The 13,521-nt window shown below is 45.4% G+C and overlaps 1 protein-coding gene across 1 annotated transcript; it reads right to left on the reverse strand.

Annotated features, from left to right (window-relative positions):
• Positions 1-1,191: 1,191 nt before the first annotated feature.
• ywhag1 (3-monooxygenase/tryptophan 5-monooxygenase activation protein, gamma polypeptide 1) lies at positions 1,192-8,662 on the reverse strand. The gene is made up of 2 exons (XM_023832924.2): positions 8,439-8,662; positions 1,192-3,308 (listed from the first exon to the last, which is right to left on the reverse strand). The coding sequence occupies exons 1-2, from the start codon at positions 8,523-8,525 to the stop codon at positions 2,652-2,654; spliced, it is 744 nt and encodes a 247-aa protein (XP_023688692.1). The 5' UTR covers positions 8,526-8,662; the 3' UTR covers positions 1,192-2,651.
• Between the last annotated feature and the right edge of the window lie 4,859 nt (positions 8,663-13,521).

Below are 13,521 nucleotides of genomic sequence, written 5' to 3' on the forward strand. Positions count from 1 at the left end.
TCGTACAGATGCATCAAGACTGCACACCAGTCGATGACAGATCGGTAACAGCATTCCTTAACCATTTCCAAGCTCCCTTTCACCTCCTGCTCGTGCGAGAAAAACCTGCAAGTTTAGGCCGAATATTATCCCTCATTTCTGCTATTGCCTAAAGCAGGGGTCTCCAACTCCGGTCCTGGAGAGCTACTATCCAGTCGGTTTTCTATCCTACCCGGCTTCTGATGAGCCACACCTGGCCCTGGTATTTACCTGAGAACAGGTGTGGCTCATCAGAAGCCAGGTAGGATAGAAAACCGACTGGATAGTAGCTCTCCAGGACCGGAGTTGGAGACCCCTGGCCTAAAGCCTACAAAGAGAGCAATATGTTTAACGGCAGGAGAGGTGTTGCTGATGGAAAATTCCCCCTGAGCCAGACTAATAACAAGTGTCTTCACATTGATTAGAGTTTGCCCCTAACAGGCTGTGACATCAATCAGAGTGACTGCATGTGAGAGAGCTCATGTCCCGTTTCCTGGGGTAACATTTTGTTTGTCTACAACTTTGTGTGGACAAACATGTTTAGGGAACTGGAGACCATCACACAAGGTCCCACTGTGCTGGAACTGCGTCGATATCACACGCTTCCACACTGCTGGGCATCTGTGTGTCCGCTGCGAGTAATCTTACCTAAAGCTGATCTGGTAACTAGCAGTTAACCAGCAAAGCTGTTTATGGGCATCTACAAAACATCACAGGACCAATAGGAACAGCAGTAAAATCGTGTTAGAGGAGCTTTGCCATTATTTTATTATCATTATTAATTATTATTAATTACTATTATCATTTTTATTATTCTGCTCTTGTGCAATCGCCACATGACTCACATTTAAGATATTCAGGAGGATAAGACAGATAAAATGTAGAAATAAATAAAACGAGGGAAAAAAATAAAAGGTCCATGGATGATCTTCTCACAGAGACACTGATTCTGAGGGGGGAAAATCAAATTAATAATAAAAAAAACAATGTTTCAAAAGAACAGAAAGCCATTCTGTGAACATTTTGTTGTACAGTGTAGTATTAATAATAATTAATAATAATAATTTCACCATAACAGAAACACCAGACAGAAAAATGAAGTCAACACCAGTGTTTTTCCCCTCCTCTGGTTGAACAAATCATATACAATAACTGCATGTCACTATAGCAAAGTCCATAACAGATCAATTTATTGTTAACAATCACTGTTTTGGTATAGCGTACTTCAGCAAATGAAAAAAACGTAAACAATCGAACAAAAGGTAATAAATAGAAAAATTATCTGACTGAAGTCTAGTTACTTTCTTGTTCATATGAATACATAACACCTACAGTATAAGTTAATAAAGACAGGCTACAGTATATAAATACATCACCAGCATGCACAATACTGTATTATCGAGAATATTGGAGCAGTAATCATCTTACACTGAAGAAACAGTATAATAGGCAAGTGCAATTCTTCAAAATAAAAAAATAAAAACACAAAAAGTAAACCACGAACCCCAAAGCCGCGTTAAGATGGTGAGCAGTGCTCTGCCCCCTGCAGCATCGCCGTGTTTCCTAACGCCGCGCGCTTCCGGAACGTTCTGTGCGCTTACAGGGTCACGCCAACGGCGGTGCAACAAACACACGCGCGCGCCGCGGACTAACGGTCAGCGCGGCAAACGATAAATAGCCATAAAACACACGACTTTAGCACAAGACTGCAGCCCTAACGGTCACTGCTCCTCCACTGCCTTTAACATATTTTCTTTTTTCCTCTATTTTTGAAATGTGAGATTATAATTAATTTTCAATGTCGAATTCAAAACGCTTGAAGTTCTGTGTTCCTGGTCGTAATGCATTGTGGCTGTAGCATTTGTAGGTTTTCAGGATAAAGGCGTCTGCCAAGTGACTTAATGAAGAACAATAATAATAATAACAATAACGATGGTGTTTTTTTTGTATGTAGTCAACATACAATGAGGAAAAACTGCATGTAGTGTAATGGGAGGTGGGGGTGGGGGGGGGGGGCAATGCAGATAATACATTAACTTGGGGATCCTCATAAACAAGAGCCTGTTTACAGAGGCTGAGAAATTTCCACTGCTAACGGATGTAGCCTGAATCCCAAAGTCCTCCTTAGATGGCTGAGATGTGGCACTGTTCTCATGCTTACTGGAACCACTGCAAGGTTTTTTATTTTATTTATTTTTTGTTTTTTGTTTTTTTTGTTTTGTTTTGTTTCTTTTTGGCGAATGTGATGACATTCAAGTTTCTGCTCAAGCTTTGCATCTCCCTACGGTTTTAAATGCATCTCCCTCGGCCCTAAAGTTAAATATGCAGCTCCGCTGAGTTTTCACTACAAGAACGGTCCCTACGCCAGCGTCTGGCCGCCGTTTCACACCGGCAACCACTCTTGACGCACTGACTTTATCCTCTAACTGGTGTTTTGGCAAATGTCACAGAGTAGGCGGCTCGAAAATTATTTTTAACCATTTTGAACTAATGTGTGACCTCCCCATCCCTCTTTTAATTGGTATTTTCTGGAAAAATAAATAAGTGCTGCGGTCACATCGTCGGCAGAAGCGGCTGCCACAGTCCACGGGCCTTTTTCACTTTTTAATTTTTTTCTGAGCGTGGCGTCATCCTTAGTTATTGCCCTCGCCTCCGTCATCATCCTGCTGGTCGCTCGTCCACAGCGTCAGGTTGTCACGGAGCAGCTGCATGATGAGCGTGGAGTCTTTGTAGGAGTCCTCGTTGAGGGTGTCCAGCTCGGCGATGGCGTCGTCGAAGGCGGTCTTGGCCAGGTGGCAGGCCTGCTCCGGGGCGTTCTGGATCTCGTAGTAGAAGACGGAGTAGTTGAGGGCCAGGCCCAAGCGGATGGGGTGGGTTGGCTGCATGTGCTCCTTGCTGATCTCGTGAGCTTCACTGTACGCCTTCTCAGAGGACTCCACCACCGTAGCCCTCTTCTCGCCCGTGGCCACCTCGGCCAGGTATCGATAGTAGTCGCCCTTCATCTTCAAGTAGAAGACCTTGCTCTCATGTTGCGTGTCGCTGCAGTTCTTAATCAGGAAGTTGTCAAGCAGGTTGAGCACATCCTGACAGACGGCCTCCAGCTCCTTCTCGATCTTCTCGCGGTAGGCGCGCACCATCTCGATCTTCTTCTCATTGCCATCAGCTGAGGTCTTCTGCTCGATGCTGGAGATGACGCGCCAGGAGGAACGCCGGGCACCAACTACATTCTTATAGGCCACGGACAGCAAGTTCCTCTCCTCATTGGACAGGGCCTCGTTCAGCTCGGTCACCTGGGAAAAAATGGAGCAGAAACATGGTCAAACTGTCTTCTTGAAGAAGGCTTGTGTAAAACTAGGAAGCACATGTAACTTAGGAAGCACAAAAACCTTGAGTAAATGGTCTAAGTCCTTCATAACTTCAGCATGAAATTATAATTGAGAATCATCTCGATCAGCCAGTGCTAAACTCGATGCACACTGTAATCCCGGAAATATAACAAAATGACATGGACTTCATGAATGTTACATCTGTTTAGCTGCAAAAATGTTAGGGCTTGATTTCACTGAATGAGCAAGACTAAGGATGAGAAGGAAACCTGTTGATTGATATTATAGTTTTATAATAGCTGGGAGAATGGAAACTTCTCTTTAGTCAGTAGCGTAGTTACACTTTAACAACACTCTGCTCCAGTTGAACTAGCTTGACCCCCCCCCCCCCCTTGCAGAATGACATCATCCCTTTGTGAGTAACATGTCACTCCCAATCCATTGTAAGAGCAGCTTTGCCGAGTTCTGCTGCATCTACAGGACAAGCTGAGAGCTACAGATACCTACCAACCGCATCCCGGAGTTCACTTCCTCTCTACTGGCACCTTGTGGCATTGCCTGGGGCTATATACGCCAACATGGCATAGGAGGTGTCATTTTGTTAAAACTTTAACAGAGAGTTTGATCAGCTTGGTGCCTAAAAAACAACCAAAAAAAAAAAAAAACGGCAATGATTATGTAAGCTTCAGAGACTTCAGAAGAAGAGTGGAAGGATGCTGACTGGTTGCATGGTCCTCTATGCTGAACACTCAGGCAAACATCTTCCATTGTAAGCAACCACTTAGTCTAGCAGCAGGCAGGGTATCAGCTGCCTCACTATAGCGACTGAGGTCCTGCTCACCGGAAGTCTGTCATCCGGATGCCCCTCGGAGCTGAGCGTCCCTGTCTTTCCCGACTGACTCCCCCACAAGGTCAGCTACTAGTCTCTGAAATGTCCTCATCCTGCACGCTGTGCACCTGAGAGCCAAATCCCCCCCCCCCCCAACTTTCATTGCTCTAAATTACTCCACCCCATCTGTGTGTGAAGCTGCCGCCACTGGACAGGTTGTAAATAGGACAGCTCATTCTGATTTAACTGGCGCTGAGTTCAGTGCGTCACTGTCCCATCCGGGTTCTGCATCCATCCTGCTGTGTCACCCTCATTACCCCCCCCCCCCCCCCCCAAAAAAAGGTTATTTTAAAGGCACCAGCAGACCGGCACACCAGGACCAGACCTTCTAGACCATCCTCTGCATCATCTTTTTGGCTTATAAAATGGACAAACAGCTTCAGTGTCTGTCCCCTTAGCCCTGCTGAAATTCCATCTAGGCCTCTGTACTACATTTCCGTCTCAAAAAAAAAAAAAAAAAAAAAAAAACAGCTCTAGGCGCATCTTATTTGCAATTCAAGCCCGCTGTCAAAACGAGTGAATATTGAGGTGAACATCCGCCAGAGCATGCGTCGTGCACGAAGCCCGTTGGATCGGGCCAGATGCAGGATCCCTGGTATCCATGGAAACAAAGCAGCCTGCCTGTTCAGCAAAGTGGATGGACGCAGCTGTCACCGAGCTAAACCTAGGCCTCTGAGACTGCGGTGACCGGAGGGCGCCGCTAGGGTCAGCTGCTCGCATTATCACTCAGATAAACCCCCAGTGAACTCTCTCCCTCTTCCAGAGCATTACTGTGAACACAGTCTTTAGCAAGCAGGTTGATTCATCAACTGTCCTGAAGAGGTTGTCATCGTGACTAACGGACGGCACATCCTACGCCTGACTACATGTAGTATGACCTCTGATGCTCACAGTAGCAAGGAAAAGACAGAGAGTAAAATAAAGAGAAAGATGAAGAGTAATATATTAGCATCTTCACCTACAGCTGCTTCCTACAGAGATGGTATCATTGGTGCCCTTACAGTGGATGTTAGGTCACGATGCAGACCTTTGCAAGCCCCAAACTTCAATCCTCTCATGAATGTGCCAGTTGTGTTCAGAGTGGCTCTCGCTCTTACACAGACCAAGGTGTTTGGTCCTACAGCCGACCATCCAGGTGATCTAATATAAAAGACCCTCATCAGTTAGCAGTCATGCAACGGAGAGGCCGTGGCAACAGCGGTGCCATGGTTACAAAAAGCATCCCAGCTGGTGGGGGAAGGCTGGACCAGGAAGTCACAAGATCCCTGCTTTACTGGAAATGCAGGCAAGGCCTTAGAAGGTTGAATGGGCGTGTCCTGCTCGTTCTCCGCCCACTTCCATGGCCAAACATCACTACTGCAACTCAGGAAATACAAATTAATGCAGGAGTAACTAAGCCAGAGACATCCACAAGCTCACCGATGAGGAAGGGAACACAGGGGGTGAAGAAAATCCACTAAGCTGCCGTGACACCCCCCCCCCACCATAGGGAGGGGAGCTGCGAACAAAGACGTCATGTGATGTAGGACGTCACTGGCATTGTGCACATGGCTGGTTGGATTCAACAGTGGGAGAGTGGGGAGATGGCTATGGGGGGTGCTGGCTGTGGGGGGGGGGGATCGCTTCAAGTAGCCCTTTTGTTGTTACGTAACTGAGAGATGACTGCTGTTTATCAGCGCCGTACCAGGCTTTGAAGCACAAGACCCAAAGGAGCGTGCAGTGCCGACCTGCCAAGCCCAATATGCAGAGATGCTAAAGCTTAAACCTGCATCATAACCTAAATCAAATGCAAACCTCAACCCTAACATTGCCAGTGACGTTAAACTGTACGCTGTGTGCTTCAAGAGCTGTTACGCAAGACTGAGTACAGGAGGGTGAGGCTTTCCGCGATCGCTGTGTGCTGGAGGACGGGCTGCCTGTCACTGTGGGCTCTCGCCCCAAAGTCCTTCAAAGCAACATCGAGTCACAGCCGCGTCACCAGTGGTCATCCGGAGGGGCCAGGGGCAGTCTCTCACTGCTAAGTGAGCTTTAATTACCCTATAAGCTCATCTGCACCATAGTGAACCACCTGATCTTTGACCCTCTTGGAAACAAACGATCGATAAGAACATGACCCAACGTTATAGACCTCCTCCACGGGCATCCATCCAGCCATGACACGGATGTGGTGCTTCAGCCATCTTCCTGACACACCACAGCAGCGCGGCACAGAACTGCTAATGTGCCAATTACGAGTCATTCTGAGACTGATGGCTTAAAGGATCTCAGCATGAGGGCGTCACGGACCGGAATCCCAGACGCTTAACACGCATCACTCCCCATTCATTCCGGGGGGGGTTGGACACCTGTGCATTGCAGCAGCTGCATTATCAGTATCAGCAGTGGTTATGGCAACATGGACCATGGACTCTAGGCTGACCGCTTGTCTAGCAGCTCAGCACTAGGAAGGCTGTGGCATGAGGGATTCCCCCATGGCCAGAGGGTGAGGCAGGTAGGATGGGCACATGCTATCACACAGAGGGGGGGGAAACCCCACGGAGCAGGGGAGGTGTCGGCGCATGCGGCGTGGCACAGGTGCAGCCCCACAGTCGCGCCTCGGAACAAAGCCAGACCATGTAATGCCCTGGAGGGCATCTGCATAGCCACGGACGCGCCCTTGAGGAGTATAGACTGTGGTGCACGATCCACACCTTCCACTAGAGGGCGTACCACATAAAAAATTAGTGTGTATGACAATGCACTTTTCCACACAAAATGTAGAATAGAGCCCCCATCAAACATCACGTGCCTTACAAGACCCAAAGTGCCACCAAAAATTAGATGTGGTCCACGAAGCCCAGACATTGGCCCTTTCTGCTGTACTCACTGCAACTGACTACTTACACGGCCACTACTGGCTGCAGCACTGTGTCAGTCACAGGCCGGCACTGTTTAAATAACCATTTTAATTAGACCAAAGAAAGTACATTTTGAATTGGTTCTTTTTTGGGTTAACTTTCTAAAACTCAAAGCACCCCGAACTTCAGCCTCTGCTGTTATAAACCCATCAGTGATGCTCAGTGGACCCTTGCTAAGATGCTACATGGGGAGCAAGCTGATTTAAGGCTGAAATGGTGCAGTAGGGCTGCTGCGCCTTGGCAAACGCTGCACCAACGCCTTATCGGAGAGTGGTGACTGTCCCTTAAAGGGCAGCGTGTGCAAATACAGTCATCCAAGGGACAGTGGAGGATCTGAACAGGGTGGAGGGCGCAGAGACACCAAATCCTATTTGAATACTGCATCTGCTGCAATATGACAAGCAGGGAACGTTCGGGAAGGCTTTCTGCTGCCACCCACGTTACTGTACTGCGAGCATCTCACGGCATTTTAGCGGAACATGGAGGGGGAGCCTTTCTATCAAGATGCAGCCGTCGTCTGCTCTCCGTTTGCTGTTTACTCAATGCGGGTAAACCTGTCATTTGGTGTGATTTCGGAAAGCACCATGTCTAGGGCGGCTCCATACTACACGCCATCGATTTTACCGTAGATGTCCATTGTCTGCTGCCTTTTCTCGGAAGACGTTTCGCCAAAAGGTTAGATTTCTTTGTTTCGAGACGGATAACGGTCAATGATCGCTTTTTATACCTTTGAAGCTGGAATCGCGATAACAGACTGGAAAACCGAAGTCCAAATTAAAATCACTGTCAGAGACACTCAGCTGATGGAAAAGACCATGCGAAAGGCACCGCCCCAACATCAAACACACCGCATTCATCCACTGTCCGCTTAAACAGATGCTTCTTCTCAATACACGGTGACTTTTCCTATTTTTCTTGTGTAGAGCAAACTGCTATTAAAATACACACAGGCACTGACATTTGCCCATAACTGGTTTCATACGACAACCTGGTCGTGATCTCTACCTGTCAGATATGACATTTCCATCCCCTTTAGGGGCCCCTTAACACTGTGCGAAAAATGTTACATGCTGCCTCGGATTTGTAGGTCATTTCAGACACTATATGCGAAAAGATACATCTCTTATAGATATGTTTCATACAACATGTTTGGATTTGATTAAATATGTAAAAAGAAATGCATCACAGCTATGAGCATTATAATGTTACATGAGTGGGCTCCTTTTGAAGGGAGCTCTCAGCAATGTCTGACAGAGAACTAACCCTGTCAGCTAATGGCATGAATATGATTGCTGAGATGAAACTTACCGATTTCATGGCAGCTGCCATATCATCGTATCTCTCAGCCTGCTCGGCCAGCCGGGCTTTCTGCACCAGTTGCTCGCGATCTACCATTTTGAAGGGATGCACTTTACTCTGCTTTTTCTTGCTGCAAACGTTGAGGTGTCAGTAGCAAATGCAGCGAAATGCACCGAGATCCTGCTGCTGCAGCTGCTCCCTGCTGTCTGCGCGTCCCCCCCCCCGCGTGCGCTTTCCCCACGTTGCGTCATCACTCAAACGAGGCGTGCTAGTCGTGATGTAACGATCCATATATGGAAGTCATCCCTGCTTCATGACAGGGTGCTCGGCCAATCACAGCAGCTCGATCATATCAGCTGATTTGACTCCGTTTTATGGGCACTACGGTCTATGTAGTTCAACTCAGACGCAGCCGAAGAACAAGCCCCACCCTGTCAGACCCCAACAATAGCAGTGTCCGAAGTAGGTCTTGGTTATAAATTTGATTAGGACTCCAGACACATTAAAGCTTGTTATTAGATTTTTTACACTCACCAACACCCACACACACACATGTAGGGTAAACATATCCTTATGGGGACTGCTCATTCATTTCAAAATGCTAACGCTAACTATGACAACCTTAACCCCTACCCTGCCCTAACCATAACCATAAGTAACCAAACAAAATACAAGAGTTTTTGCATTTTTAATTTTTTCATAGCAGTCACCGATTTTTATAAAATAGAGTTTTCCCTTATGGGGACCAGGAAACCGGTCCCCATAAGGGAAAAAAAACGGATATTTATCACGTTATGGGGACATTATGTGGATAGGTAAACCCGCTCACACACACACACACACACACACACACACACCTGTACCCAGACAGACCATCCACTCATTTCTATGGGCAAAACCCTAATCCCAACTAAAGCCCTAACCTTAATTGTTTATTTATTATCAAATGGTATGTTTCTGTTAAAACTAATTCAATATGTAAAGGTAAATAAACCAATATCTGACACTAAATACTGTATATTAGCATCCCCCAAGTACACGTGCATGGGCTCCCCAGTTCTCTCCACATTATACACAGATGACTGTGTGAGCAAAACCTCCCAAAATAACACAGTGAAATCCTCTGATGATTCTTGGTTTATTATGCAGAGACCAGTTCATGAACAGTTTGTGGATTAGTGTGATGCTCACCACTTTGCTGTGAATGTCAAGAAAAATGGGGAGGAGATGAAATTCGATCCAAAGTCAATAGGTGATCACAGTTCAGTACTCATTCACAGTGTACCCATACATCAGGGTCCTTCATATTTAATATTTTGGTGTTCTCATTGATACTACACTCACAAGGATTGTTCACGTTGAAGACCTCTGTTCTAAGCTATGACCAAAGATGTTGTTTTTAAGAAGGCGTTGACTTTATGGTGTAAATAGCAATCATTTTTTGTTTTGTCAAATGATTTTAGAGAGTGTAATTCGATATGGCATGCATATATTGTACAGTAATTTGTCAAAGTCTAAGCTCACACATCTCAGTTAAATAGCCATGAAGATGACAGGGAGAAGGACCGGCACTGTATTCAGTCTTTATATGAAATTATGCTTACAGAAGATTCTGAATGACCCCACACACATGCCGTAACCAGATCTGTATATTCGTCTGACATTACTCAAGTTTCCAGATCATCCATGAAACACAACCAAGGCTTTCAATCCACACACTACACACAATTCCAATCAAGTCGTCGCCACAACCTGGCAACCCACATCCCCATTTGGGGTGGGGGGGTTTGCTTAGCTGCCCTCTTAGCAGGCTGGCAGAGCAGCTCAATGCTGAATTAATTTGCTAATTGCTAGCTAACTTAACTGCTGTCAGAATGTCAGGGCAGGATGGCGTTCCTGAGAAAAAAACAAAAACACCTACAAATTTAAGCCGAGTCTGACTGAACAGTGTCCATTTATATCTGCTACTCACCAGGACAGTAGTCGGGGGAAAAAAAGAAAACCTAAATATTGGAAGGTTTGCTATAACAACATACCCAGACCTAACCTTAGCCATAAGTAACCAAAAAATACCAGACTTTTGGCTACTTTCTGACTGCAGTGACACATTTTTAGCTGTTTCCCTGAAAAAATAACAGGTTTTATAAAAAATAACGGCGTAGTATGCAATAGACATTAGGTCTCCACAATGTAATACATACATGACCACACATACACACACACACACACACACATTTAGACATCTGACCCCAAAGGTACAAGACAGTAGCATTGACCTGCAGTGCTGTTCCATGATGTTAATGTTATTTTATAATTATTATTTATTACTTTTATAATTATAATTATTTATAATTATCCCAGCAGGAAAGATTCTGATGGACTGCTGTTCATAAGTAGCCGAGAACATTTTTTAGAGAATATGTTTACACTCTGTCACACAGGTTGCCAAATCTCATTGTAGATTTTTGCAATATGGACTTTGAATCCTGGCTTGAGAAATGCATACATGCCTTTCACTTTCTTATAGCTCTAAATCGTTTTTTACACAGATTTTACCTTGAAGAGGCTGTTCCTCACTGCGAACCACAGTACATTCAACCACCCCCCTCCCATTCCGAATCAACACTTTGTAGCCCCATTTCCGATCTCCTTTAATTACTTAAGACGGCTTTAGGCACATTACAGAAGGGGTGTCAGCTTGAGGATTGTTTAAGAGCCCAAGACACTGGGAGCGGCTTCTGTAACACAGGGCGTAGTCTGAGGTCAGCGTGCAGGGAAGTTCACCAATTAATACTGATGGAAAAGACAGGGAACTGGGTGCAGCCCGGCTCTGCTGTGCTGAGGACACCGACGTGGTGGATTTCGGTGATACCCAGAGGGGAGAGCAGCTCTGCTTCTCAGAGCCCCTCCCAGCAGACTGTGGGCTTGGCAGCTGCGCCCGGATCAGCGATTCTGGCTCTGACGTGCCACCAAATGGCTGGCGCCTGTATCTGGCGCCCCCCGGGGGAACCTGCCTTCAGCAATGAAGCTGCCCTGAAGTCAGCAGAATGAGGATACGCTAACGAGGTTCATGATCCGTCCTGATACAGAACTCCCCAGAACAATCCAGTAAGAGGCAGAACTCCTGAGCGACTCGGTGCCTCAGTTAGAGGCATGTTTGGTGTTTTTGCCCATCCCCCAAAAAACGAAATAAATAGCTAGCAAATAGAGTCAGAAGACTGTAGCAAGCTAGCTGGTTAGAAGATCTTGCTGCTTCAGCACATCCCAAATAAGGAAGGCGTTTATGCAATATTTATCCAGGGGCCTCACCTAAACGTGGGGTTTGTGTGGTGCTACACCGGTTCTGTGCTTCAAAAGTGTGAGGAGAACAGAACAGACACTGAAAGTGTGTTTATGTGTCAACGGCTGCCGCAGGTTGCATTAAAGGTCCTGGTTTCATTTTTTTTTCATTTGTAAGGAAGCTAATTACAGAACAATCTCAGAATCACCTCATTTCAGTCACTTCAGGAGACACTAACCAGTAGGTGAAAAGTGAAAACCCAATCGCAGTAGTTGGGGGCATATATCTGAGCCAATTTCAATTGCAATATATAAAAATAATACATATTTGTTTACTGTATTAATATGAATCAGTTTATTTTTGGAAGTGTCTTGTTTATTGCAAGCAGCTTTGAAGTTGTTACTGTATTTTTGTGTTAATTTATTCTAAAACATTTTATATTATCTAAAAAAATTCCCATTGCTGACAATTTGTCTTCAAATTCATTTGCTTCCCATCAATGCAGTCAGTTTGCAATGTGGCCACATGGAGACTCAGACAAGGCATTAACATTAAACTGACAACCAAAAGAAAATCAGCCACTGTCACGTGTGAAAATCTCAGTAGTGTGGCTGTTTGTGAGATGCTGGAACCACCATACATTACAGCAACAATCACACCACATTTAAAACCTGGGAGTTTACTTACACAAAACTGTTTTGAGGGCAGAAGGAAAAAAAATAACCAATCAAGACATCTGATTGGTTGGTTCCACCTTCTCTATAATCTGATTGGTTATCTCCCTGAACGAATCATTTTTCCTTCTGCCCTCAGAACATTTTTGTGTGAGTAAAACTCCCACGAGCACCACATAGACCAGGCGTCTGGGTCATTCTAATGATTAGAAGCACAGTAAGTGCACCTTCTGAGCCTGTCTGTGTGGTTCTGCGTGTATGCAGGAGCAGCCACACGATTGGCTGCTTGGAGGAGCAGGTTGCCTGCGTTAATGAGCAGGTGCAATGGTCCAATGAGTTTCTGAGAACAAACAGAATATGCTGGAAGAAGCAAACAGGCTAGAGCAGAGTCCTTCAATTCCTGTAGGTGGATGGTTTGAGGAGCAGGCTGAGCACCATGGGCCTGAACACAGAGAACCTGGAATGTCATTTTCTACCACTCCCAAAAAAGGGATGGGATTTCTGAGCTCAGAGCTGTGGCCCAATGCTCTACTGGGTCTTCGTGTCTGTGATTATTTTGGTAGGTCGGACCCTCCATCTGCTGCGTAGTATGCATTCAGATTAGACCCAGAAATGTGTCATTAAAAACTTTAAAAAATATGAGTCACTTCCATGCCATAACAGACTGCCGATCAACATTACAGAATAAGTAAGAACTAGGGTCTGTTACAGACAGTTTATTGATAGCAGATTGATATACAATCCTACTAAATATTTAGTGTAACTGTCATTACAAAGTATCTGCACTGTAAATAACATAGAGCATTCTTCATATTGATAATATACTTTATTATTTACAATATAAGAGGATAAAGAGCATGTTTCCACAATTTTATTGCATTTTCAGTAGCAACTCTTCCTAAAACCATATTTTTTACATTTTGAGTGAATAATTTTGAATAGTTTTCCCATAACAGCCGGGATGATGCTTCTCTGATTCTGGGTGACTGGGTCTCTCCTGCATATAGTGCTGCCAGTTAATGTCTTGGCACTTTCAAACGGCACATGTTGACTGGCGGAGAATCTTGGGACAGAGTGTGACACTACAGGGGCACTGGTGACACTACAGACGTCTGGAGAGCTTTGGAGATCTTTAAAG

The sequence above is a fragment of the Paramormyrops kingsleyae genome, chromosome 6 (genome assembly GCF_048594095.1).
Source record: "Paramormyrops kingsleyae isolate MSU_618 chromosome 6, PKINGS_0.4, whole genome shotgun sequence".
NCBI classification, from domain to species: Eukaryota; Metazoa; Chordata; class Actinopteri; order Osteoglossiformes; family Mormyridae; genus Paramormyrops; species Paramormyrops kingsleyae.

Coding starts and splice junctions, on each gene's coding strand:
- ywhag1 (XM_023832924.2), bottom strand. CDS start 8,525: ATGGTAGATCGCGAGCAACTGGTGCAGAAAGCCCGGCTGGCCGAGCAG. Junction 3,309..8,438: donor TGGCAGCTGCCATGAAATCG/GTAAGTTTCATC, acceptor ATTTTTTCCCAG/GTGACCGAGCTGAACGAGGC.